At 36.2% G+C, this 27757-nt stretch overlaps 4 protein-coding genes across 4 annotated transcripts; 1 reads left to right on the forward strand and 3 right to left on the reverse strand.

Moving 5' to 3' along the window:
• Positions 1-357: 357 nt before the first annotated feature.
• Positions 358-6437, forward strand: LOC104234467 (glutamate receptor 3.3). Its single transcript, XM_009788029.2, has 7 exons — positions 358-813; positions 1443-1748; positions 2049-3391; positions 3488-3765; positions 4683-4714; positions 4798-5201; positions 5756-6437. Exons 2-7 carry the CDS (start codon positions 1484-1486, stop codon positions 6224-6226), a joined length of 2793 nt encoding a protein of 930 aa, XP_009786331.1. The 5' UTR covers positions 358-813; positions 1443-1483; the 3' UTR covers positions 6227-6437.
• Positions 6438-7427: 990 nt separating this feature from the next.
• Positions 7428-15437, reverse strand: LOC104234465 (serine/threonine-protein kinase/endoribonuclease IRE1a-like). The gene is made up of 6 exons (XM_009788028.2): positions 14924-15437; positions 12126-12360; positions 10263-11788; positions 8925-9097; positions 8307-8553; positions 7428-8168 (listed from the first exon to the last, which is right to left on the reverse strand). The coding sequence occupies exons 1-6, from the start codon at positions 15076-15078 to the stop codon at positions 7718-7720; spliced, it is 2787 nt and encodes a 928-aa protein (XP_009786330.1). The 5' UTR covers positions 15079-15437; the 3' UTR covers positions 7428-7717.
• Positions 15438-16383: 946 nt separating this feature from the next.
• On the reverse strand, positions 16384-19716 carry LOC104234464 (glyceraldehyde-3-phosphate dehydrogenase B, chloroplastic). Its single transcript, XM_009788027.2, has 9 exons — positions 19437-19716; positions 19234-19341; positions 18769-18930; positions 18509-18676; positions 17797-17957; positions 17618-17679; positions 17468-17517; positions 16947-17353; positions 16384-16709 (listed from the first exon to the last, which is right to left on the reverse strand). The coding sequence occupies exons 1-9, from the start codon at positions 19533-19535 to the stop codon at positions 16577-16579; spliced, it is 1350 nt and encodes a 449-aa protein (XP_009786329.1). The 5' UTR covers positions 19536-19716; the 3' UTR covers positions 16384-16576.
• Positions 19717-21127: 1411 nt separating this feature from the next.
• On the reverse strand, positions 21128-24742 carry LOC104234463 (uncharacterized). Its single transcript, XM_009788026.2, has 5 exons — positions 24556-24742; positions 22390-22507; positions 22062-22158; positions 21821-21907; positions 21128-21462 (listed from the first exon to the last, which is right to left on the reverse strand). The coding sequence occupies exons 1-5, from the start codon at positions 24620-24622 to the stop codon at positions 21328-21330; spliced, it is 504 nt and encodes a 167-aa protein (XP_009786328.1). The 5' UTR covers positions 24623-24742; the 3' UTR covers positions 21128-21327.
• Between the last annotated feature and the right edge of the window lie 3015 nt (positions 24743-27757).

The following is a 27757-nucleotide window of genomic DNA, read 5'->3' on the forward strand; positions in this document are numbered from 1 at the left end:
TTGAAATTCCAAAATATTATTTTTCAACTTAACTCTAAATACAATATTTTTTTCAAAAATTACAATTTTTATAATCAAACGCCTATTTAGTGGGCGTTTGGATATAAGAATTATAAAATTTCGAAAAAAGTGAAAAAATTTCAAATGAAAATGATATTTGAAAATTAGAATTGTGTTTGGACTATGAATATAATTTTGGGTCGTTTTTAAATTTATTAAATCATCTGAAGGGAAAAATTTAAAAAATAGTTTTTGGAATTTTTTTTTAATTTTTAAAAAATTTCGAAATTCATCGTGAAGAAAAATGAAAATTTTATGGTGCATGTTGTTAGAATTACTTAAAATATTCACGTGCTTGTAAGAGTTGTCTGACTTTCATGTCTCCTTAATCCTTCACTTTGTTCCCAGTTCCTCTTAAATTCTTCTACTAGGATCCACCACTGGATTTTCCTAAGTTTCAAACTTTCCATTTTTACCTAACCAAGATTTTAACTTTCTAAGCTTTTGAATTCAAGAATTATTATGGGCATAAACTGCTAATATAGTTGCCAAAAAGAAGCCTAATTTGTCATCATTTGTTGCTGGATTCTCAAAGTTGCAAACTTTTCCATTTTTACTCAACAAAGATTTCAACTTTTTATGCTTTTCAATTTAACTAATTAAAAGGGTCATTCCTAATTGCTATATTCTTGCAAAATACAAGCTTAATTTAGTCTATTAGTATAATTGATCATCATTGCTAGTAGCAAGAAGAAAATATAAGGCAGGACAAAACCTCTGGTGAGGATAACAAAATGGGATTTTGGCTTAGAGGTAAAAGGGTCTGTTTAAAATCTTGATTTTAGTCTATTTATTCTTCATCTTTTACTTTGTCTGCTACTTTTTCTTCAATAGTATGTTTCTTTGTCTTAAGGTTTGTTAATATCTCAGACCCAACCTTTTTTCCTTGCTTGTTAGTGTGAATTATGATATCTATATTTTAGTACTTGTTTCATGGCTATAAGAATGTGGCTGCTTTTTCTGCTTTATTTTGCTTCTTTCTGAAGCTTAATTCATTCTATTTGGTTTGTAAAAGGTGGGTTTTCATAATAATACTTCCTTTCTGATGAGGACTTATGTCAGGCTTTACTTTTAGCTTAGAATCTGATTCTTTTTTTCAGTTTAAGCTAACTGTTTCTCTTTTCCTTTTCCTTTTTTTTTTTAATTTTGTGTTTAATGTATAGGCGCCAGCTCCTACTTTTTTTTGTGGGTGCTTGTATGTTTGATCTAAGTTTTTCCAAATATATTCGATTTTAGTATATAAAGTCCATGTGAAATTTTTTAGTTTGTACCACATTCGAAGAATTTACTTAACAATATGCTGAAGTATTGATATTGTAGAATGTCGGTTCTATAAAGTTTTGATGTGATGAACCTGACTGCTTGAGAATTCTCTCTTGTAGAAGGAAGTGGTAAGATGGATGCTAATTAAGCAAAGAAAGATATGAATGCGCTTTGGATTTTTGTCTTATGCCTACTCTGCTTTGGAGTGGGTTCAGACGGGTTGAGCGGAAATGGCACTTCAAGGCCAGCTGTCGTGAATGTAGGAGGTATTTTTACATTTGACTCTACAATTGGCAGAGTTGCCAAGATTGCAATTCAGGAGGCTGTTAAAGATGTTAATTCCAACTCTAGCCTCCTCCGAGGAACCAAACTAGTTGTGAAATTGCAAAATTCCAATTGCAGTGGGTTTCTTGGCATGGTTGGAGGTACTTTTTTCTATGTGCATTTGCCTCCCTTAATGTTACATTCCCTTAGCTGTTGGCAATATTATAATCAAGAAAAAACAAATTAAAGATATTGCTTGGATTAGGAAGCTATTGCTAATTTCGACTATGACTTGTAGTTCATCAGGCTTAGTTAATGTAGATAACTGACCATTTATGCTATTAGAATCATCTGACATAGCGTAATAGATCGACTTAAATCCAATGGCAGTGATTGATTATTTCCCAATTCTCTCATTTAAGGGTATATTTGAATCTCAACAAAACTTAATTTGTTTGCAGCCTTGAAATTTATGGAGACTGATGTTGTTGCAGTAATAGGCCCACAATCTTCTGTAGTTGCCCATTCTATATCCCATGTTGCTAATGAACTTCAAGTTCCTTTCTTATCATTTGCTGCTACCGATCCCACACTCTCCTCTCTTCAGTTTCCTTATTTTCTTCGGACAACTCAAAGTGATCTGTACCAGATGACTGCAACAGCTGAGATCGTTGAATATTATGGTTGGAAGGAGGTTATTGCGATATTTGTTGATGATGACTATGGGAGAAATGGTGTCTCTGCATTAGATGATGCACTTGCAGCAAGGCGCTGTCGCATCTCATATAAAGCAGGTATTTCCCCTGGAGCTGCTGTAACTCGAGGTGATGTTATGGATGTTCTGGTAAAGGTTGCACTAATGGAATCTAGAATCATTGTTCTACATGCATATCCTCCCTTAGGATTCATGGTATTTTCAGTGGCACACTATCTTGGAATGATGGGTGACGGTTATGTATGGATATCCACGGATTGGCTTACCTCTGTGTTAGATTCCTCTTTTCCCCTTCCACAAGATAAAATGGATATCATGCAAGGAGTTCTTGTTTTGCGTCAACACACTCCAGAGTCTGAAAATAAAAGAGCATTTTCATCTAGATGGAACAAGTTGACAGGTGGTTCATTTGGGCTTAATTCCTATGCACTTCATGCATATGACACTGTTTGGTTAGTTGCACATGCCTTAGATTCATTCTTTAATCAGGGAGGGACTATTTCATTTTCTGATGATACTAAGTTGCAATCAGTTGAAGGAAGTAATCTTCACCTTGAAGCAATGAGTATTTTTGATGGTGGGCCACTTCTGCTGAAGAACTTACTGCAGAGTGATTTTATTGGTTTGACGGGGCCATTCAAGTTTAATCCAGACAAATCTCTTGTTCTTCCAGCATATGATATCATAAATGTAATTGGAACGGGTTTTCGGCGTGTTGGTTACTGGTCTAACTATTCTGGCTTGTCCGTTTCGCCTCCTGAGTCCCTTTACTCGAGGCCACCTAATCGTTCAAGTACAAACCAAAAACTTTATAGTGTTGTATGGCCTGGAAACAATGTACAAAAGCCTCGTGGATGGGTTTTTCCAAACAATGGTAAGCAACTGAGAATAGGGGTGCCAATTCGAGTTAGTTACCGGGAATTTGTGTCTCAAATTCCAGGCACTAACAATTTTAAAGGTTTTTGCATTGATGTATTTACTGCTGCCGTAAACTTATTGCCGTATGCTGTTCCACATCAATTTGTCCCCTTTGGAAACGGGCATGAAAATCCAAGCTACACTGAAATGGTGAAGCTAATCACAACAGGGGTAAGTTCTTGCTGAGTGAGGGTGCTATATCCATAATTACCTAAGACTAGACTATTCTAACTATGTTACAAATTAACTGTTCTTGTGTGCTCCCAGAATTTTGATGGTGTTGTTGGTGACATCGCAATAGTTACAAATCGAACTAGAGTTGTCGATTTCACACAGCCATATGCTGCATCTGGACTTGTTGTTGTGGCCCCATTCAAAAAGTTGAACTCAGGTGGTTGGGCCTTCCTAAGACCCTTTTCTGGTCAAATGTGGGGAGTTATCACTATTTTCTTTCTCTTTGTTGGGATAGTTGTGTGGATTTTGGAGCACCGGACAAATGATGAATTTCGTGGGCCTCCTAAACAGCAGCTAATAACCATTCTATGGTGAGATCAACGGTCCTTTTTCTTTCTTTTTTCCGTTTAAATTGTCCTTGCAGTGGCGGAGGGTTTAACGTTGACCCATATGGCCCTACCTTGTATTCATTACCAAAATGTGAATACATAAAGGACATAGTTCTTACCTCCAGAGGTCCTATGTGAAAGTGGACCGACTTCTTTACAAAAAAAAAAATGTCCTAAAGCATTTATGTGCTGATATGAAATGTTCTAAGTCAAGAAAGGATGACTCCCCATTTTACATCAATTAGCTTTACAAAATAACAAAAATTAATAAAAGGTCTACATTCTCATGCTAAGTTACAAAATGGTGAGATCAAAGTTCGTTCACAGAAGAAGCATCATAATCCCAATAATTGCATGTGATTGTGGTAACTGCTGATTACAAAGTTGTGAGCAGACCCAACCAGTAAGGCATGCTCGTGATGAACTTAGCATAGCTTCCTACTCCGGTGGTAGTTCTTTTCTTCTTCTCCTCTTAAATGAACAGGAAAAATTAGATAGCGGGATAAAAAAGTTCTTGATGATATGATTGTTAATATGTCAAAACTTGAAGGTGTCGTTGTATCTTTCTATTTCCATTTTAATACTACATGAGTTCGAAAATCTGCCATGACAGCTTTTTATCAAATCACTACAGTAGAGAGACATCATGCCGCTATAGCTACTCCATTGCCATTTGCTTGCTCGACTGCTTTATCTTCTTGTAACAGTTTCGAAGAGTTAAATCTTATTCTTTCATTGAAGTATCCATCTCATTGTTCAATTGAACTTTGATTTGAATAGGTTTGCAGCCATCACTCGGAGAAGTGCATTACTTTTATAGAAGGATTGCTCCTCACAATAAGAACAACTTCTCTGTTGTGGAAGACTATTTGTCTGACAATTGTTTGTTCTTCTTGCAGGTTCAGCCTTTCAACTCTCTTTTTTGCCCATAGTAAGTGAACTATAGTTTGGTATACTTGTTTTCTGGTAAATCCAGTGTTTACTTTGCTAACTTTTGCAATCTTTCTTATGCAGGAGAGAATACTGTAAGCACGCTTGGTCGCATGGTGCTGATCATATGGCTCTTTGTTGTTTTGATAATAAATTCAAGTTACACTGCAAGTTTGACCTCCATCTTCACTGTGCAACAACTGTATTCTCCTATTAAAGGACTAGAAAGCTTGAAAGAAACTGATGAACCTATTGGGTTCCAAGTGGGTTCTTTTGCCGAACGGTATTTGGAGGAAATCGGTATACCAAAATCCAGACTTGTTGCCCTTGGATCACCGGAACAATATGCTACGGCACTTCAACGCGGTCCTGGAAAAGGGGGTGTAGCTGCAGTGGTGGATGAAAGGCCATATATAGAACTTTTCCTGTCAAACCAGTGCAAATTCAGGATTGTAGGTCAAGAATTCACCAAAAGTGGGTGGGGTTTCGTAAGTGATCTCTATTCCTACTGCTCTTTTTTGTCCCTTTCCTTTTTTCCTAATTCTATGCCTACTGCTTTTTCTTTTTTTCCTTTTTAGTCCTAATTCGGGATTTGTAGCTTTTCTTGAGTTTTCTAGTTCTGAAGAAAATTGCGGAGAATGTCTTAGGTATTAAGAGTTGCATTTCATTTGGGTGTGAAAACAAAGGCATGTAAAGAAAGATTGTTGAATCTCGTAGAAAGCACTGGAGGATTCATTACACACTCGAGCATTTTGGTCTAATCTATGTATGATTTTTGCAAGTCAATGTAATCTAAAATGTCGCTGAGGTGAAAGTGATATTGGTTTCCATTCCAAGTTTAGGCACTCCTTAAGAAATTTCTATTTTGTTGACTGAAAAGGTTCTGTCCTTGACATGTTTGTAGCATGTCAGTAAGCAGAATTTCACTCAAACTGTTAGGGGTTCAGCATTTCTATTAGTTTATATGTTTATTTATCTATTGGATACGCAGAATCCAGGAATCATGATTTCTTTTGTCATTTCTGTTTTTTATTCTTATTAGGCATTTCCTCGGGACTCTCCGTTGGCTGTTGACTTGTCAACTGCAATTTTAACGCTATCTGAAAATGGAGATCTCCAGCGAATACATGACAAGTGGTTATCAAGAAGTGCATGCAGTTTAGAGAATGCTGAGCTTGAATCAGATCGCCTTCACCTGAGAAGCTTTTCAGGCCTCTTTCTTATATGTGGGATTGCATGCTTTATTGCTCTCCTAATATATTTCCTCCAAATTATGCATAAGTATCGCCAGGCTGCCAAGGCTGAAGCTATTTCAGATGGTTCTACTGGTTCACGTTCTAAACGTCTTCAAACTTTATTGTCACTTATTGATGAGAAAGCAGATAAATCAAGTAGAGACAGCAAGAGAAGGAAAGTAGACAGATCAGTTTCTGATGAGAACATGGAAAATGACTTGGGAAGGGATTCCAGGAGGAGAGAACCACAGGTTTCTTCTCAGAATGAAGTTCATTAGTTGTTCAATTATGCTAGCGTACATTTCTTATAGGGTTCTCATCAAGTTTCAATTTTGAGTGGTAATAATTTAATCAAAAATCAATCAGTCATTAGTTATGTTTAGGATTATAGATGAGAGAATTGTTTTATACATCATATATAAGATCCGTGTATCAACTGTAAATTAGCACAATCTTTACATGATCAATAGCATTTCTTATTTCTGGGAAGAGTGACAAACTAAAGTATGCTTCATCTTTGAGCCTTCTTCTTTGGTTTCATGTGAACCGTGCTTTTGTTATTGTGTTTTAATGATCTCAAGATGTAACCATAAAGGAAAAGTAAGTTCTCTAAGTTGACAACAACAGAAAAAAAAAGGATAGTAAGTTCTCTAAGGTTGCACTCTGTTAAGAGGCATTATCAACCTTGGCTTTGGACTCTTCTACTCAGGACCTTAGCTTTGGATGTCGTCGCCTTGATTTCTGTCTTGACCAACAGGTGAAGATAATTTCCTATTCCTATGCTAAGTTCCTCTCCCTGTACCTTCTAAAGGTGAACAAATGATTCTGTCTGCATTATCGCCTCCCTCTGTTTGTAGTTTCTGCCTTTTAGGCTTGGTAAGTTAACATTCATTGCTGAATTCCAGCCTTAAGATATCTTAGCCATTGATCATTGCACCTAATTTTTTGGAAGTATGGAAGCTTCTTCAGATGCTTGCACTCAACTTGCAAATGGAAGGAATATGAGTGCTATAGAAAGGTTTTAGTTTTATCTCGGACAGCCATATTCATTGTTAGAGCAACAAAAAAGATGCATTTAGCCCTGTATCATTATAACTTCCACTCAACTACTTGTGGGAAGAAGAAAAAATGTGGTGCACTTATTCTTGCTGCACTTTTTGAGATAGAGATTATGTGGCACAGAAGGTGCAATTACCATATTGAGTCTCATTATCTTGGTGCATTTTTGGGGACCATCCATTTTAATTTGGTGTAGTAGTGCTTTCATAGGTTAGGTTAATCATGATTTAGTTGGTCACCTTGAGATTGTTATTGGGAAGCTACTCAAAACACACCCCCTTGTATAGTAAAATTATTGTTACTCTGGGAAACAAAGTTACTATATATTAATTGGATGGATAGAATCATAGAATAGTAACTCCTTCATAATTTGTCAAGTCTTTTGCTGCTTTTTGCTACTTTGTGCAAGTCACAGCAGAATTTGTAATATGTGAATCTCCAACTGATCGACAACATACACTATATCAAAAAGGTATACATTCAACTACCAGCATCACACTGTGGAAAGTCTCTACTATGAAATCCCTCTAGATATAGCGGGAATGAACTATAGAAGACAAATATGGAAATAGAATGAGCATGACCAGCTGTAGTTGAAGAGGTCAGATTTACACATCTATTTTTGTCAATCATTCATTATCATAGTATACAAATTACAATATATACAAAGGTTTGAATGGTCTCCAGGAGAGAGATGGGTTTGGAATTGGCTAAATTTGATTGCCTCTGAAATATTTCTGAAAGATATCTTCTTCTAAACAATATGCATGAAATACTTTGTAAACCTCAATTATAAGTCTTGGAAATCTGGTGGAGAAATAGCTTTCAAATCCTTCAGGAACCTGTCCAAGAATTCCCTGTATTTCCTTTGGAAGTTCTCTATAATGGTTTAACTTATTTCTGATAACACGTAACAAATCGCGGACACTATCGTACTTGTAACGCCTGTAGCGACCAATGTCATTGATAAAGGCACTGTCCATTTTTTCATTCCACAAACCACCCAATGCCACGGTCTTAACACTTTCCACTGCTTCCAAAAGTTTAGATCCATTCTCTCTATCCTCTAATTCTACTCTATCACTGGCATCCCGGAGGAATGAAAGCCGCATCTCGGAATTCCAAAAGAAAGGATGATGCAGTATTTCCACTGCCTTTGGCCTATGGGATAGAAAAAAAGGCAATATGCCTCCGTCAGTGAAGGTTAATGAAGACTACAACAATGACACATAACTTACGAATACATAATATCAGGGAATCATTCGTGTACCATAAATTTGGGAACCATGATGTCATTACCTCAGCTCTGGCTTTGGATGTAGGAGTGCACTAATGAGATCTGCTGCCTCTGGAATATTCTCTATCAGGAATAAATCTTTTTGATTGTTAACTATATTTACATCACGTTCAAGACTATCCCCATATGGATGTTTTCCCCCGGTTATGCAGAAAAAGAGTACACAACCTAAACTGAATAAATCCACAGCACGTGTCTGCCGTTCATCACGAAGTTGCTCAGGTGCTTGCCAGCCTGAACTCCCAGAGCCTAAAGATATAGTCGGACAGAAATAAAACGAGCTGAGTAACATCCATGCATGTATTGTAGATGCAAATAGATATGCAGAAGAAAGTTTCAAAGGAATCCCTGTTTGCAAATGAAATGCCTCTGCTATAGAAATATACGGATTATCAACTCCAAATAGAAGGGAAATAGAAGCTTTTCATTTTATTCTTTTTCGGACAAAAAGAAAGTGAAATGGAAGTTATATTAAATAAACTGAAAAATAAAAAAGCAACAAAAGGAGATCCTCCTCACCCTTCAGCCAGGGAAAATAAGGCACACTTGGGGCAGGGGAATGCACTAGGAAATTTCAATTGTTACAAAAAAAAAGGCAAATTTCTGGAACTAAGGCTCACCAGTGGAATTTTTGGTTAATGCAGACATGTCCCCTGCAAGGTGCTTGCTGATACCCATATCTGAAATTTTTGCACTTATAGATCTCTCCTTTACTATAAGAACATTCTGAGGCTTCAAGTCCCGGTGTACAATTCCCAGTTCATGCAAATGGGCAAGGCCATGAACCATATCTCTGCCATTAGCAATCATAAAAGGGGTTAATCGTGATTTTGATTGCTTCTCAAATACTTCTGAAAGTGCTGTAACTAAATAATCGTGAAAGGAATAATCAGGTAAAAAGACATAAAGCATCTAATATGCAAGCACTGAGAGGGCCGCATATGAAATAAATGATTCAGAGGCTGATTGCTTTTATTTTCCTTTTGTGAGATCAAAATAATATAGAAGTCTCAGACAAAGATGAGAGAAATGCTTCAAAGGGTTCATGGGAATCACAATCCAAAATGGAACTGAAGCCGAGTACTGAAGAAATTCCCATAACAGCTATTAGATGCTTTAGCAATATAGATGTGTGAATTCTCAGCTTATATGTTTCCAGAGCCTGTGATTCATTTGCCCGAGAGTCATTCTTGAATTCTCCGCAAGTTTACACGTTCAGTAACAAATCTTCCATCTCCAAGTCTAAAGTCGTAATGACGACCATTATGATACAACTCCTTGACATCATCCGACAAACAATTATTTGTTTAGAACTCATTTATAGTGTAATTTGATTAATAAAAGCATGGGTTACCACTAGGAGTCCACTAAGCAAAAAGGTTTAGATTAAACAATCGTCAAAATAATTTTTTTGGGATAAGTATAATTATTCTTGAAATATTTCGGTACATATATATAAGAGCTAATTCAACGTAAATCTTAATGGTCTATTCCAGATTCGAATGTGGACCCTAACATAATTTTTTTTATTTCTCAAGTAAAAGCTAAGGAATAACCAACTACAATGTATGCTACCTATTTCTGTATCCAACTCAGTTCATATAAAAAAAAATTCAAGCTACCATGAACATTTCCTACCTTACACTATTCAATCAATTTCTTCAAGAAAACTTGAAGTGAACAGTCTGTAAAAGATAAGAGTTTGATATACAATCAAGAACTCCAGTTAGACATGCCCCATAGTCTACAATCCAAGAGAAGCAGTTTCTCAGACATGGTTTAGTTGAAACCCACTTTAACAAGAGTTACTTTCAGCTCAAAGCCATATGCTGAGAAAGCTATAGATCATGCACTTGATATTGACTGATCCAAGAAAAAAAACACTTGTATTGAATTGAGTTTCCATACGCATGAAAGAATTCAGACCAATAAAAAACTGAGCATAACAATAGACCAACCTCATCAATTTTAACAAGTGAGCTGAAGGATATCCATTGGGCTTCCATAACGGGAAGTCCTCCTTATCTCCAGATTTCCACTGAAATTTTACGGTGCAATCAGTTAAACAACCGGCATCCTGGTCATCTCCAGAAAATTGCTTTTGGCAGGAGCTGGAGAATGATGATGTAAACTCATATAAGCTACAGGTGCAACGCTCAAGAGCGAGATAAACAAAATCTTGATCGTACTCCACCCCGTACCAACGAACAATATTTGGGTGTTGATCTGAGGCAATAAGATTCTGAATTTCTTTCACAGCCACTTCGTGATGGGTCTGGACAAGTCGTTTAACAGCTACAGGACGACCATCATAGATTCCCTCGAGTACGATAGTGCCATTGCTCCCCTTAGCTATTTCAGTGTTAGAGACCAACAACTTACCTATCTTCCTATGATATACAAGACTACCATACTTGAATAAGTTCAGCTCCAAAACTTTCTCACCCTTTCCAATTTCAGGGAATCCACCACTTACTTCAGTATCATCATTATGATTAGTTTTCTTATTCTTCTCGCCACGGGTACTTTTCTTACTCAAACCTGACTTTCGAGCTTTCTTCTTCTTGGAGGTCACAACTTGCAATTCGGGATCTGTTGCCTGCTTGTGCAACTTCCACCTTTTCCACAGCACAGTATAAGCAAAAGAGAAAGCTGCAATAAGCAGCATGGATGCGTTTAGCACAACAGAACTCCAGTTATATGAATGTACTAAAGCATCAGATTTCGTGATTGTATTTATATGACCATTATCTCCACTAGGCAGACGCATGACCCCAAATTCCTTAGCCATAGATGGAGGTGATATATTTAGATGGCCATTATCTCCACTAAGCAAACGCATGACCCCAAATTCTTTAGTCATAGGTGAAGGTGAAGAACGGATTATATCAGCTTCGTTTAATCCCGATAGTTCAGTAACTGGTTTTAATACAGGATAAGAAGCAGGTAAAGAAAGCGCCTCATTTCCAGAAAGAGCATTCTGTGGCCTACCAGATGCAAAAAGTGATTCTAATGATCTAAGATTCCTCACTCGGTGGACAGCTGGCTTTGTAGGACAAACTCCATATCCAGAATTCAATTGATCCTCTTGGTCAGAAAGATCACCAACAAAACTCTCAATTTGTTTACATTGCTGTGAAGCCTCAAAATCAGCAAACATTAAGTACCATAAAACCTTTCCGGTCTTCGAAGAAGTATATTTCAGAGCATAGTCTGTTCTCATAATGTAGAGTGGATTTAGAGCTTCCGAGTCTGTGTCCTGCGCTGCTGCCCATTCTTCAACATCCTCCCTTGCTACAATTGGATTTTGTCCAACATCTGTATCACCTTCTAAAGGAAACACATCCGACCTAAATGTGTTGATAAGTTTCCCGGTTTTAGCATCTACAATGAATACAGTGGTCTTCTTTGATCCCAACATGATTCCACCATCTGAGACATATGGAGTACGCTTTAGAAATTCTTCCGCACTGAATGGAAGCTCCTGAGATAATTTAAAAAAATAGCAGATTAACAAAACACAGTATTTTATCCTTACCTCAACCAAAAAATGAAACTACAACACCTCGCAATGTCAAACTATTTCATACGAACACGCAGCACTCTCAAAGTAATATTAACAAGTTTTCATGCATCACTCTCGCCATGATATATACACTAGTAGATGGACAAATAGAGAAACCCTCTAGTGAGAATATTCAAAAGAATCGTAAAACTACCGGCAAGGGAAATAAAAGCTCTTCAGAAATGCATTTCCTCAACATAAAACTCCGTAGAGTTTCTGAATGAGCATGGGTAGAGAACAAGTTCAGTCGGCGTACCACTTTTTCGAAGCCATTCCCGTGCATGTATAGTTTCCAATCTTCACCACAATCTATATAGAAGTTATCATCCTCAATGGTAACATTGCTACTATCACCTTGATAATCAGAGAGAGCTTGATAAGAAGAATAAATGGATGCCCCTGACCTAAATGACCAGATAAGTTCTCCTGATTTTAGCTCCAGCAGGTGGATCGTGCCATCTGGAGCAGCTATAATCGCTGTATCACGTTTACTGAATTTCAAAGCAAAGAGACAACAGATTGCACTTGAATTAGCTTAGGGGCATTCGAGCATAGAATCTATACTAAGAAGAAAGCAATTGAAAGATGATAAGTAAAATGAAGCACATGAAAAATAAAGATGAAAAAGTCTTCAGCCATACACATTATCTTATCAAAGAAACTTTAAAATGAAGATTTTCAAAATTCTAAAACGAAAAACAAAAACCACATCCCTGTATTTTCTGATCCTGAAAAATAAGAACTTCACCACCATGCCAGCGTTTCACTGCTGTGGGTATTAATATGACATCATCATCTATGTCATCCATTCTAATAAAAAATAGAAACAGCAAAGCAGCTTTGTGCAACTCAATTGTGAAGCCTATCACAATTTATTTTTTGCTTAAAATCCCATTGTATTAAGTGCATGGTTACTTCTCTATCCCACTCCCAACTTTCTGTCCCACTGTTATAATTTTCATAAGCTCTTATTTCCTTTATCCTACGTTAATCTCCAATTTAAGTAGTGGGATGTATTCAGTCAGCTCGGCATACAAAGATTTGAACCGGGAGGGATCTCAACTCAGTTTATGGCCTTGGAAACAAATATGGAAAGTAAAAGTGCCTTATAAAGTGGCATGTTTTACCTGGTTGGTAATTAGGGAGGCTGTCCTCACTCAGGATAATCTAAGGAAGAGGGGTATACCAATTGTTTCAAGATGTTATTTGTGTGGGAATGATGCTGAGACAATCAGCCATCTGTTTCTTCATTTTCTTCATTGTAGAGTGACCAGCCAATTATGGGATTTGTTCATTAATCTCAGAGGTGCTAGATGGGTAATGCCAGGGAGAACCTCTGATCTTTTATTATGCTGGAACACAGAGGTAGACTTTACCACAGACAAAAACAGATGGAAAATTGTCCCAGCAACAATTTGGTGGACAATTTGGAAAGAAAGGAACCTGAGATGCTTTGAAGATACAACCAACTCTCTACAAAAGATTAAGATGAAGTGTATTCTTCTTTTTTGTTTTTGGTGTAAATCAGAATATGTAGAGGATCCTGATTCAATCCTGGATGTTTTGAGTTCCTTGTAAGAAGAACAAGGACTATATTTTTGCTTTTCCGTATTGTAATTGCCTATTTTGGCTTCCAGCACAAAGTTTGTGCTGATGATTTTTTGAATATACTGGACACTTTACCTTCTCAAAAAAATAATAATTCTGAACCATTAAATGTGTAGCCGTCCAACCCGCGACTTCAATAACTTGGTCAATTGAAGTGAAAAGATGTGCTTAGCCGAAATCAATCGGTACAAAAGATTGGGTCAACATGGCTTAGGTGCACTACCCAATTTGACCTGTCAATTTTCCCAAGTTGAGGTTTGTAGCGATGCTGGCTTCAAGCTTCAGACTCGTATGCTTCGTTCCCATTTACTATCTTCTGCTTTCCTTTCCAACTTTTGATGTTAACAAATCAAATTCCATTATACAAAGAGCTCATACATTGTTAAGGAGATAATGATAGAGTTGGTTGATGTTCTTTTTCAATTAATTTTCAAAAGAGTCTACAAGTTGAAGACAGGTAGATCTGAGTGTTGGACAAATAGTCACTGATTCTGATGCAGCAGTCAAGGTTCACCATAATTATCAATTATCATTGCCATGCTACTAAAACTTTTTAAACTAGCTCAAAGTTTTGTTGGTGTATCTGATGGAAAACTTTCTACCAGATTTGGTTTAGGCTATGAACACCACTCAACACATTTTCTACCCAATCCATACTGACAGTAAAAAAATATGGTGGGTGGCTCCATGTCTCATACTGTTCCTCAACCCATTTCGACCCGCCTAATCTACATCCAACTTGTCCATTTGTCACTCTTATCTCAATCCTTTAAGTTGTTTATCAACTTATATAAAATTCAGATTGCTTTAGACAAATTTAAGTTATGCAGACACAAAAGCATACGATCTCCTGACTAGTAACAATGTGTTGGAAAATGTATTTGGCGTAAATCATCCAAATGTTTTTTGGTCTCGCCTCTCTCATACTGAATCTATAGGTGCAATTCCAAAAGGCATAATTCTTTCCTTTCAGTTAAACATAGTATACTGAGGCCATTATGAGGGAGACATGTCCCACCAAAAACAATCTCAAAATCCCATTCCTTAAGATACGACAACTTGAAAACCAATGTAATTGCCATGTAAAGCAGATCAGTTAACAGCACAGTTAAGTAAGCTAATGAGTCGAAAACACCCATAAGCGTTCTTATCCGCCTATATCAGTATATATATCAATAAATTAAGCCTCAATCCCAAACTAGTTAGGTGCTATCTATTTATGTCCTCTATATCCTTTCAGTTCTCTCAAGCCCTTATCTTCAAAGGTTTCAACTTGACTATTTGCTAGGCATTGTGAAGCTCATATAGCGAAGTATCAGTATCAATTAAGAATATGTGTCATCAAAATTTAGAACAGTTCATGAAGTATCAAAAATGAAAATGACTACAACTTAAACATTGAAGGGAAAAAAGGTCCTTTTTTAATTAACTAAGGGGGGGACTTACGGTTTGAGAGGCAATAGAGAAGTTGAAGGTGGAACTTCTGAGGTAGTTGGGACCTCAACTTCCGGATCGGATCCTTCAGAATTTGATGGAGCTCCATATACAACAGCTATGAGCACAATTGCTAAAAAGAATATGATGAGGAAATAACCTCTCATCTCTAATATTTAAGGATCAGAAACTTCGAATAATTTCCATGAAAATTCTCCATTGCAGCAAATTATCAACAGAAACTGGTGATTTTGAAGACAATTTGCAGTAATTGAGGCAAAGATTATGTCTTTTGATCTCCTTTCTAGGGTTTTCGAATACAGGGAAAATTTATCAACAGAAGATGGCGATTTTGTAATTAATTTAAATTGGTTGAGGCAAAAATGGTATATATTTTTTTTCTTCTTCTGGGGTTTTCGAATGCAGTGTAAAACCGTAAACTAGATCATCGCTTTATGCATTTTTGCAGAAATCGAGGTGAGATCCGTAACCGTTAATTTCGGTGCTAACTATGATGTCCGGTCAACTGATTCAGCTCAAATTCAAAGCATTGACCTCTTTGATTTATTTTTATTTTCATTTTTTGTTTTGCTTTTGGATTAAGCAACCTCCACTTCCAACCAAGAGGTTGTGAGTTCGAGTCTCCCCAAGAGCAAGATGAGAAGTTCTTGGAGGGAAGGATGCCGGGGGTCTATTTGGAAACAGCCTCTCTACCCCAGGTAGGGGTAAGGTCTGCGTACACACTACCTCCCCAGACCCCACTAAGTGAGATTATACTGGGTTGTTGTTGTTGTTGTTTTGCTTTTGGATTAAGCAAGTGAGAGGATAAGAGAGAAAAGGTAAAAATGACTGAAAATCTAGTTGGACAGAAAAACTTATTCCTAGTTATATTGAAATTAATTATGCTGGAATTATTTATTAATGTATTATTTCTTATTTATTATTTGGTATATTGTATTAATCATGAAATTAAATAAACACTAATAATGCAAAGATTTTTTTCTACAGTATTAGTTGATTTTACATGTGATAACATTATGAACAACCTTATTATGACTGTCCATAGAACTTAATTTTATGTGAAATAGTCACATTTGATAGAATACCTCAGAGTTAAAATTTACTAAAATTAGTTAAGTCACCTATGTATTATTTATAAATCGCTCATGTTTATGATCGTCTAAGTGATCTCCAATTGATCGCTTATTATTATTATCATGATCGTTTTTTAATAAAGTGAGAGATCACGGTGATATCATAGATTAACTATGTGTTACCTAGAAATCGTATATGTATTATTTATGATCGCCTAAGTGATATCTGGTTTATCGCTTATTAGTTATTACCATGATCACTTTTTTAGAAACATATCTCAGGGGATTCAACTTTATTTTACGAAAATCAAAAGAATTTATAAGCAATGGCATTAGTTTGAGTAAAGAATAACTCATTAAGAAGTACTGCTTTGGATATAAAAAACAAAAAATGGTACATCCCATTTATTCAGTCTCAACTAAATGGATATAGAAAGAATTCATAACACTGATATTACTGTCTTAAATTAGTGGTAATTTCCCACTAAGTTTTACAGACTAAATCTGTAGATAAAAAAATTATTGGCTTCTAAAATCATCCATTTCAAAAGAGGAAACATAACAAAAACGATTATTCATAGACTTTGCATTCCTCATCAGCAGGATTTGTCTTGCAAAACTCATCCAATGGATCTCCACTTCCTGGTACTGCAACTCCTGGCCATTTGTTTGCTACTAGATGAGCCAAATCCACCACACGTTGGCTGCAATTTACAAAAACATGATCACCATTTCATTCATAACAAAAAAAAAAGGGTAGCCCGGGCCCTGGTGCACTAAGCGCGGGGTCCAGGGAAGTGCCGGACTGCAAGAGTCTATTGTATGCAGTCTTGCCCTGCATTTCTGCAAGAGGCTGTTTCCACGGCTGGTCACATGGCAGCAACTTTACCAGTTACGCCAAGGAATTTGAATATATTTCACGTATAGTCATTGAACTTTACCTGTATCCCCACTCGTTATCGTACCAAGCCACGACCTTGACCATATCGTCTCCCATAACCATGGTTAAAGAGGAGTCGATGGTGGATGAGACATCAGAGCATCTGAAGTCAACTGAAACAAGAGGTTCATCGCACACAGCTAATACGCCTTTCAATGGACCATCAGCAGCTTTTCTGAAAGCTGCATTGACATCCTCAGCTGTAATTCCTTTCTTTGCGACATTGACAACGAGGTCAACAACTGAAACATTAGGTGTTGGGACACGGAGAGCAATGCCATTGAGCTTTCCCTTAAGTTGAGGTAGCACTAAAGATACAGCCTTGGCTGCACCAGTGCTGGTTGGGACAATGTTCAATGCTGCTGCTCTCGCTCTCCTCAAGTCACGGTGTGAAGCATCTAGAAGCCTCTGCATAACAACATAATCAATCCTATTAGCGCGGAATTACAAGTTTCTATTGACATGAAACCATGTTTATGAAGGTGTTTCATTGGTTTCCCTCTCAATATTGTGCATGATTACCTGATCTCCGGTGTAAGAGTGAGTTGTCGTCATTGTACCCTTCACAATACCTGAAAAGTGAATGGAAATAGTCAACACAACAATCAAAATTGTGTTAATGATTTAAACAATAGTCGATGTAGAGTTATTGTAATTGAATTTGCTGCTTACCAAGTTCTTCATCCATGACCTTTACAAATGGAGCCAAGCAGTTAGTGGTGCAAGAGGCATTGCTGCAATTTCAAAACAATAAACTGTAAAAATTTGGAACAATATGAATGTGCAAAGCCTATATACTCGTGGATGACTAACTTTTTGAGCGATGTATACTATATTGACAGAAGCACAACCTTATGATATCAGCAACCTCGTGAGAGTAGTCTTGCTCGTTCACCCCAACGACATAGGTAGGAATGTCAGCACCTTTTGCTGGTGCAGTGATGATAACTTTCTTGGCACCAGCTTGGATGTGCTTCCCAGCACCTGGACCATCAACAAACACACCGGTTCCCTGTTGATTCAAACAATATAATCAGCTTGGAACCATTTCTCAGAAGTCATCAAGTTGTAAATGCTTCACAAAAGGCTGCAACTTGACTACTTCAATCTTGTCAGGCAAATAAGTTGATCATAGCTATAAAGGCGGAGGCAAAAACTTAAGTCGCAAGACAATAGGAATGACTCAACTCCTATATTAGGGATTATTGTGATATATTGTGCTCTAAATGTCCTGAAATTTTTTAAAGTTAGCAATTATTAAGAGTATTTTAAGCTAAAAAAGAATTAAATTACTCTTTCAATGACCACGGATATCAGTTATCATGCAACTAACATATAAGATTTGTCTTTGTTCCTGAAAATATGAGCTCTAAGGATTACTATAGGCAATTTTTGGGGGACAGAATATGATGAGTTTCATGGATGCAAATACACAGTCTAGTAATGTTGATGAGAACTGTGTTGAAGTGTATGACCAACTCATCTGAAAACTTAAACTGTTAAAGAGAGCACACTTTTATTTACTTAATTATGTTTCTAAAAAACTGAGGATATAAGGTTTACCTCAATAACAATGTCGATGCCAAGTTCAGCCCAAGGAAGCTTAAGGGGGTCCCTGCTAGAAACAACCTTGATGTGCTTTCCATCAACACTAATGGTTTCATTATCCACTATTTTCACATCAGCTTTGAATGTTCCCAGCATCGAATCATACTTTAGCAAGTGAGATGCCTGTATTCACATTGCAGCAAAACTAGCAACTCTTAGTAAATAATTCTAGTCAAGTTAATCATAGAAAGAAGGAAAACATAGAATTGACTCACATTCTTGACACCACCACTGTCGTTGACAACCACGACATCTAGTGGCGAGTCTTTGCGCCCATGCCAGCATCGGAGGAAATTCCTACCAATTCGTCCAAAACCATTGATAGCAACCTTCAATTTAGCAACAGTTTCTCCCTTAACAGGGGTTGATCCTGTGGTCTAGTTTATCATAACCATAAAAATAGATCAGTTCCAGTAGTATATCAAGAATTATGCATACCATCCTACAAAGATTTTCACTTTCATGCACTAACAACATTACACTATAAGATCACTTAAAAGATAACTACAACTAATCGTCCACATCACTAGGATTAGTAACCTGAAAAATAAGGCGTGTAACCTGCTAAAACAGGTTTAATTAAACACACTGATAATGTAAATCCTCCTACATATAAGCTATAGCTTGTCTTGTAATAGTATTTCTTAAAAGAAAAGCTGAAAATAGGGAGAAAAATTTACCTTTGGAGTGAGTTGAGCAGAGACAACATCAAAGAAAGAAGACTCTTTGTTGGAAAATGTCACACATCCACTCGATCGAAGACCAGCAAATTCGGCTACTTCAAATTTCTACACATAACAGAGGATGAGAATTTAGAAAAAACATAACTTTTTAACACATTACTACATAGCAAACATACTTTAAAAAGAATTAAAAAAAAAACCTTGGATAAGCATTGAGTGGGGAAAGAGTGGGAGTTCTTGGTAGGTAGCCTTGTGGTTGTAGGAATTCTTGAAGAAGCCAAAGCTGAGTGGGAAGCCATGGCTGCAACTAAATGATTTTATGGAAATATTTCCTGTGCTATATATAGTTTGAAATATGTTTTGTTGCCAACATATTATTAGTAATTGTTCTATAATGGGAATAATTAAAATAAAGCCATGGTTGGTATTGAAGGTAAAGGAATGAGTGGTGAAGATGGTGTATGAAGATTGATACAAGATAAGATCATGTCCCCTTGTATCTTCCATTTTCACAATCTCAACCACAGATTGTTGGCATATTTCCTTTATTCCATACATGCCCTTGATATTCTTTATAAACTGCCCGTAGTTTGTACTTTGACAGCGTAAATTTTTTTATACCATCAATATAGAATAACTTAGAGAAGGGCCGGACCACAAGCAGAGGCGGACCCAGGATTGAGAATAACGGGGGCACCATCAAAAACTTGTAGCAAGCAGGTTTCGAACCTGCATCGTGTGACAAGGAGCAAGGCTTATTCTTAGAAGCGGACCATTGCTGCAACCATAATATTGATAATGATGGTACCAAGAAAAATATTTAAGGGGTCCCAACGTATATACAACTATGTATATATAGAGTTTTTGCCGAAGTTAACGGGTTCACGTGACCCCTCAAGCATGGCTGTAGGTCCGCCTCTGACCACAAGGGTCTATTGCACGCAGTCTTACCCTGCAGTTCTGTAAGAGATAAGCTTGTGGAAAAAGCTCTACCAGCATTTACAGTGGGGGAAATTCATGCAAAATGACAAGTATAGGAAACATGTGAAATGGAACTAAAGGAGAAGGGTGGTAGTTACAATAATTGCATTATTTCAAGTCCTTTCAACGTCTGGCTAATATTTGCTGAAACAACTATACAAGAAAAATATCAGTGTCTATTCATAAGAAAAGGTGAAAATCTAGAAATGTACTCGCTGAAGGATGAAATGGCTATCGGATTTTATGCCTAGGTAAGATCCAAAATGGAATTGACAGTGTACATTTTCTGTAAATATTTTAAAGCTATTAATTTTCTTGAGTCAAACATGTGAAAAGATTGTGTTGATGGAAAATAGACTTGCTTTTATTTATTTATTTTAGATTTGGAACAACGTGTGGTTGTAGTTGAATGTAAAACACCTGGTCCTGATTTGATAATAACTTATCAAAAACTTGAGCCAAGAATCTCAATTTTGCTGAATCTTTACTCGAATTTGTACCCATAATCCTGGTTTGTCGTGCTTTGACTGTAATGCACTCCAATAGTTAAGATTCACCTGCCATAACATACATGAAACCTATGTTGCTCGACTATCCGAAAATGGCGATGTCAGATCTTCCAAAAGTGGCGAATTTGGAGGATCCGACACGTGTGCGGCAGCTGTTTTGGAGAATCTGCGCAACATAGCATGAAACAACAAGCTTCTCGTGCTAGCCTTAACAGCAGTTAGCAAATATATTTACTATTTGAAAACTCAGTAAGAAAATAGGACCTTAATTTAAAAGAATCCATTTCAATGAACGTTAGATTATCAATTACCAAGGAACTATGTGAAAAAGATGATGAATAATGCACTAAGCTTGAATAAGCCAATTACTAACAGATGCAGGAATTACTATATAGGGGCAGTGGAGAAAAGGATTATAAGCAAGTATATTAGAGCTTCAAGCTGAACCTTCCATCAGAAAACAGAAGAATCATAGATAATCGCATATTCTTCCTCACTCTGGATATTATATTGTAGCAAACACCAAAAACACTAAAATTGAACTAAGAATATTCCCAGAATGTATTCAATTGCTGACTATGACATTAAGATAGAATTGTTCTTATACAACAGCTTCAACATCATCTGAGTTCACAGCAGCTCCATTTGGCGTGTCATCTGATCTCAACTGAGTGGAAATGTCATCAATCGCCGAATTCAGCTGGTCAATCTTTTCGGCAAGTTTCTTACGTTGTTTCTGCGGACAAAACAGTATCTACAAGTTAGACAAAGTGGATTTTTTTTTTTTTAAAAAAAAGGCTGTTACCCTTTGGTTTATCCTCTGCCCAATTACTTGTAAAGTAGGAGTTTTTTTAAGGGAACCCCAAATGCCAGCTTAAGAGAATTATTTCAGCTAAAGCGTAAGATGCGGATTAAAGTACACAGACTCAAAAAACCAGAATTCACATCAATTAGTGAGATTAAAAATTCAAAATCATAATGAAATTATATTCAATCAGAAGATATGGTTCCAGATACATAAGGATATCCATCTTCCTTATATTTGATACCTCATTACAGCTATCTAATCAAAGACATGCACAACACCAGCTTACCTCCAATGCTTTGTCTTCGTCATATATAAACTTGGGCAACTTTCTCATCAGGTCCTTCTTATCAGCTCCAGCTAATGCCTTGCTGATCTGTAAAGAAGAATAACCTACGATCAGCTCGTTTCTCCACTAAGGTGCAGCACTTAGAAAGAGAAGAAAATATATAGAGTGACCAACAAGATGGGGCATTCACGAGTATGTTTAGCACAATAAAAGGCAACAACCAATGCAGTCACATAATTACCTGGGGTGCGAACACACAGCCAAGTGTGCCAACAATCAATCCTCCTAAAACAAAGCCACCAACAAAGATGCCAGCACCGCTTGGCCTTCCACCATCACTGCCAATTCAGAATGAGAAACATCGGATGTAATATTTTCTCCACTAGGTTTAGATGGCCAACAAAATGTGAAGAAAAACAAAACTACAGTTTCTTTGTGAAATCGAGTCAAGAACCAAGTTGCTTCTGCCCCTATATAATAGTTCTAGATCTGCTGTTTTGTTTTGCAGAAAGTGACTCTAAATAGAGAGTTCATGCATAACCTGCATATTGAATACAAGAAGGTAATACCTATATGATGCTTGAATGGTCAATGATCTTTTAGAAGAATATGATTTTCCTCCATGCCTTGGACCGAAGGACAACTTGGTGGCACTGACATTTTGGTCTAGTGACTTCAAGCAAGAACCTAATTAACACATTAATAAAGTTAGAGGCTTTACACCACAACACTGTTATAGGTTTAGAAAGACGGCATTATCAATGCAACAAATGATTTGCTCATGCTATTTATAAGCTGAATCACAATTGTGAGAAATATTAGCATCATGCTAATATTTCTCCCAAGAAGAATACTAAAAAAAAGTAAAATCTCTATGCATATCAGAAATATACAATTCATTTGTATCACAAAATTTTCCTTCAACTGCTATGACGAAAATAATGGAAGACACACATGAATTATACCAGCTGAACTTTGATTCCCTTTTTTTTTTGGGAGAATACCAGGTGAACTTTGACATTAACATGGCCCCTTTCTCAATATATAGTTTTTGATAACCTAGCAAAATGTCATCTAATTGAGATACGTCTATTACATTAGGAATAGAACTATCACATTGAATTAGGTAGAAGCTATTTATATTTAGCAGAAGGCATATCTTCCATGCAATCACATCCAAACAAAATCTCATTTTATCATTCAACAATAATAATAACTGCAATAGTAAATGGGAGCAAGGCAGTTCGTAGGTAACTGGATGTTAACAGAAATTAGAGGATTTTCCATTTCCACTTCAAGAAATCCTAAAGCCGGTTGCAACCAGGAAGAGCATTATGATGATTGAGGTCACTGCTTAACAATAAAGATTAGCTAGATTTGTTTTTATTTTATTTTATGAAGATAAAGATTAGCCAGATTTTTCAGCACAAGGTACAACACGATTGGAAATGCCCACTGATTACTAGCAAACATAGGTTGCTTGATAATTCTGGGGCTCATGTCCTGTAATTACTTTGATCTTCCAAATATTCTCTCCATACATTACTAAATCGTCATACTGAAAGTTAAAGCAAGCAGATGGATTTTTCCAAAGAAGCAATTAAAATGACTAAGGGTCGGTTGTAGGATGAAAGTGTGTAGGGGGGTTTCTCAGCTCATATAGCTTAAGGCACTTGAGTGCACTTTGACACAATAAAGCTTATCATCAGCTATCGGCCATACAAACTCCGGTGTAGATAAGTAAGAGAGTAAATAAAATCTCTATATAAGCTTCTCTTTCTTTCTATTTTTGATAGATTGATCTCTATAAGCTATTCTTCGGAGAATACTAGGAACTAAATCATGGTGTCCTTAAAATTGAAGTAAGATACCTATCTAGAAAACCAGTTTTCCTTTCCAAAAAAATGATATATTATTGAAGAGAACGAAGTGATAAATCCTTGTACAGGAGAACCTTCTGGGCTTTTAGAATGATATTGGACACATCCGCGGATGCAAGGTTTTGTCAATGGGTGCACCATTTCATATTAACTAGATATAAATACACACACACACACACACACGGAGAGAATGCAATTATTTTTCGAAAATAATATATTCACACCATTTCCTCAAGAGAGCAGTGGAATATGCACCTACTTTATCGACCAACATTTTTCCTAGGGACTGAAGGAAGATGCATATTGCAATAAATCTCATTCAAGCTATAATTCCTTGCAGAAGAAGGGCAATGAAATATCCAAAATTTTACACCCCCATATAACAATGCATCAATTTGGCTAAAATAGGGAGCTCGAAAGACCATACTAGAAGCTCAGTCAAAAAGAATTTGATACAAAAGAGCAGTAAAATTAGGTAAAACAATCAGATCAAGAAAGGAAAAAACAACAAAACATAGAAAATAAACACATCCATATAACAGTCCGCCATATCAGAAGCTCAGTCAGCAACAGAAAATCAGTAAAAGACTGCAGCAAACAAATGAGATCAAGAAATGAAAAACAAAAAAAAAATATCGAAATCAAAACATAACTGTACAGCAGTCCGCTAATTTTGGTACAGTAGAACGCTCATGCAAGCTCAGATAGCAACGGAAATCAGTAAAAGTATATAAAAAATAAGGCAATACAATCAGATCAAGAAATGAAAAACAACAAAATATCGCAAAATAAAGAAAACAGTCAGTCGATTTGAGTATAGTAAGAAATGACAAATAAAAGGAGGGTAAGGATTACCGGAGGAAAAATGGAAAGATAAGTTTTGGGGTTTGGATAAAACGAAGGAATTTGAAAGAGCTGTCATCTTCTTCTGAGCTATGAGGAAAATGTGATTGTGGAGAAGACTGAACTGAAACAACTGAGAGAGGTGGTGAGGGTCGTATTGTTTTGTTTTTTCCCGTTCGATAATATCAATGTGGTTTACTCCGACACCTGGACTTTTGTAATTACCAATTTTATAGTATTTAATTTAAAATTAATTTAATTAATTAATCAAATTATTGGATGCTAAGGTTAATTTAATTAACAATTATTTACGTGTTTTCTGTAATGAGTAATCTGGCAAAATACAATAAACTCTATATCATCTTCTCCAAATTATACATTATATTAAATCAACATGTAAACTTTTTATAATTAATTGTGTAAAAATTGCTGTCAATAAATAGCTAAAATCAAAATAAATGCGACCACCTTTGCTTCTCAACACTGGCAGTGCCAACTAGGCAATTATTTGTAATGATGATAACATGAGTCACATTTTGTATCTCTCTGTGTATTAATAGAAAATTAAACTTCGAGTAAAATGTTTTAAAGGGTTAAATTACTTATTTATTTTAAAGTTAAAGTCATCTTACTGGGGCAAAAAAATGAAACGAGGATTCTATCAAAATAATACTAAGTACAAGTGTTAAATTTTAATGCAAACTTGGAAAAAATCAATTTTTTTGTTAAAGAAAGGAAATGAATTGAAAATTAAAAGAGAACATTTATCCAAATTTTATCCAGACCGGGCCAAAAAAAAGCAGATAACCTAGGGAGAAATTAAAAAATAATCAGATTTACAACTGGTCGTTCAAAAATAGCCCAATTTCAAAAGTAATCGAAATTTAGCCACTTTTCATGTAAAGATAAATCTGAGCGAAAGCATTGTTCAGAACCTGAAAAATACGTCAGTATATTATACTGGAGTTCCAGCATAAATATGCTTGAACTCCAACATATTATACTGGAGTTCCAGCAAGTATAATTATCCAGTATAATATACTGGAGTTTGGAGCACCGGTGCTCCAATCTCCAGTATATTATACTGGAGTCAGCAAAGTATACTGGTCCAGCATAATATGCTGGAGTTCATACACAGGTGCACCGAACTCCAGTATATTATGCTGGATCGGTCTCTGTTGCAGCAAAATAGTGGCTATTTTTCATTGACTTCGTAAATGCTGGCTATTTTTGAATGACCAATTCGAAAACTGGCTATACCGTGCTATTTGTACGATAACAGTCCGTCATTAATAACACAGCTCAATCATTTAAAAGGGCATTTCATCTAAACAAGCCATCAAAATTTTCGATTTCCCGAGTGCTGATCTTAGGACCAGCCCATTAAGATAAATTTACAAGAAAATTTTGAACATGAATACTACTTATCTAGTCCCTTTATTCCAAAATATTTCTAGGTTGAGTGATGGTAGGCTGGAAACTCGTATTTTAGCATAGTATTGCACTCTAATTACTGTATTTTATATGTGTTTGAGCTTAAATAATAGTGAATTACACTTATTACGTGTTTATGCCTTGCAGGAAATGACCCCGAGCAATTAACGTAATTTGGAGCTAAATCAAACAAGTTGGAGCTTTGAAGTCTGAGTAGAAGCCCAAGAAATTAAGTCGGGATCACGTTCGGGGGTCGAGGACCAAGTTTGAATGTCAAAAAGTGGAAGAAACTATTTACTCTGAGAAAACCTCACAGCCGCACATGGCGTGAGGCGGTTGTGTAAAACTGGGCTGCATGTCAAATGTCACCTCTCTAAACTTCCTCACAAGTGCACCGCACGCAGGAGTGTACAAATTTATTAGAGTTATTTCTAGTGTCGGGAAGGAAAGGGTAGTTTTGTCATGGCCCGTTCTTACATGGTATAAATACATCAAAAATACGTTTTTGAAGGGACTTTTGACCTACGAAAGATTGGAGAATCAACCAAGGCAAGAAGACTCAAGAATTCATCAAGATTTCAACCAACAATCGGTGAAATACAGGAGTTTGTATCTAATCATTAGCATTGATATTTTCTTTGTTTGTAAACCTTATTGAGATGACTTTTTCCATTGCTATGGACTAAATTCCATTAGGGTGTTGACAGATATGATGTTTTGATAACTTGATTGGGGATTCGATTCTTGACAATTGTTGTAATTAATTGATGGAGTTTTAATTCGTATTGGGAGTTATTTGTTATTTTGCTTAATCGAAAGAGGAGCTTGATATTAAATTTCTTTACATCTAATGCTCTAGTTTAAATTCGTGATTCAAATAGGTAATCGAAAGAGCCTCTTGAATTGTTAATCAAACTAGAAAATAGGAAAATATTCGTGAGAAATTACCCCTTAGACCATAACCATCATTTTATTCGTTGCAATTGTTTACCGTACTTCAATTGGATTAATTACTGAAATTAACGTTTAAACGGATGAGGAACATTAACTTCAAGTGTAATTTAACTATCTGTTGAATTCATGAGAATCAACAATATTATAAAGTGAATTAACTAAAGAATTGGATCGTGAGTCAATTGTCTTGCACCTATCTAGTCAATTACCCTTATTTCTCTTATTGATACTTTCTTGTTGCTCATCTACTATCTTTTGTGATCAATTGTTAACTGCTTAAATTTTTGTAAGTAATAATAATTGATAATCATCAAAGCAAGTGTTAATTTTCCTGTATAGAAATCAACTGAAGATTATTCGAACATTGTTTAAATCCAATCCTTGTGAAGATAATAATTAAACTATATTATCTTTGACTACGAGCAATAATTTGGTTTTGTATTTTGCGCTCGTCAAATTTTGGCGTTGTTGCCGAGTATTTGGAAATCAATAGTGTATAAAATATTTTTTAGTACTAATTCAGGAACCAATTTTTACTTTAATGTATTCACGTTTTCTCACTTGTGTGCAGGATATATGGTTGATTTCTATGGTGTATGACTCGATCTTCTCCAAAGGAAGTGATAACCTACAAACCAGAATTGGAGAAACACCTGCAACAACTGAGAAAAGAAAGAGAATTAACAGAAAATTTCTTAGGTCATACTTCGACTCAAGACAACATGGAAAACAAGGAGATTGATGGAGTAGACTTAGCTGCAAGAGAGGCAGCACAACAAGAAGTTGTACGGATAGCAGCTGAAGCTGCCTGGAGAGTTGCTGAGGA

Source organism: Nicotiana sylvestris, chromosome 4, assembly GCF_000393655.2.
Source record: "Nicotiana sylvestris chromosome 4, ASM39365v2, whole genome shotgun sequence".
Taxonomy (NCBI): Eukaryota; Viridiplantae; Streptophyta; class Magnoliopsida; order Solanales; family Solanaceae; genus Nicotiana; species Nicotiana sylvestris.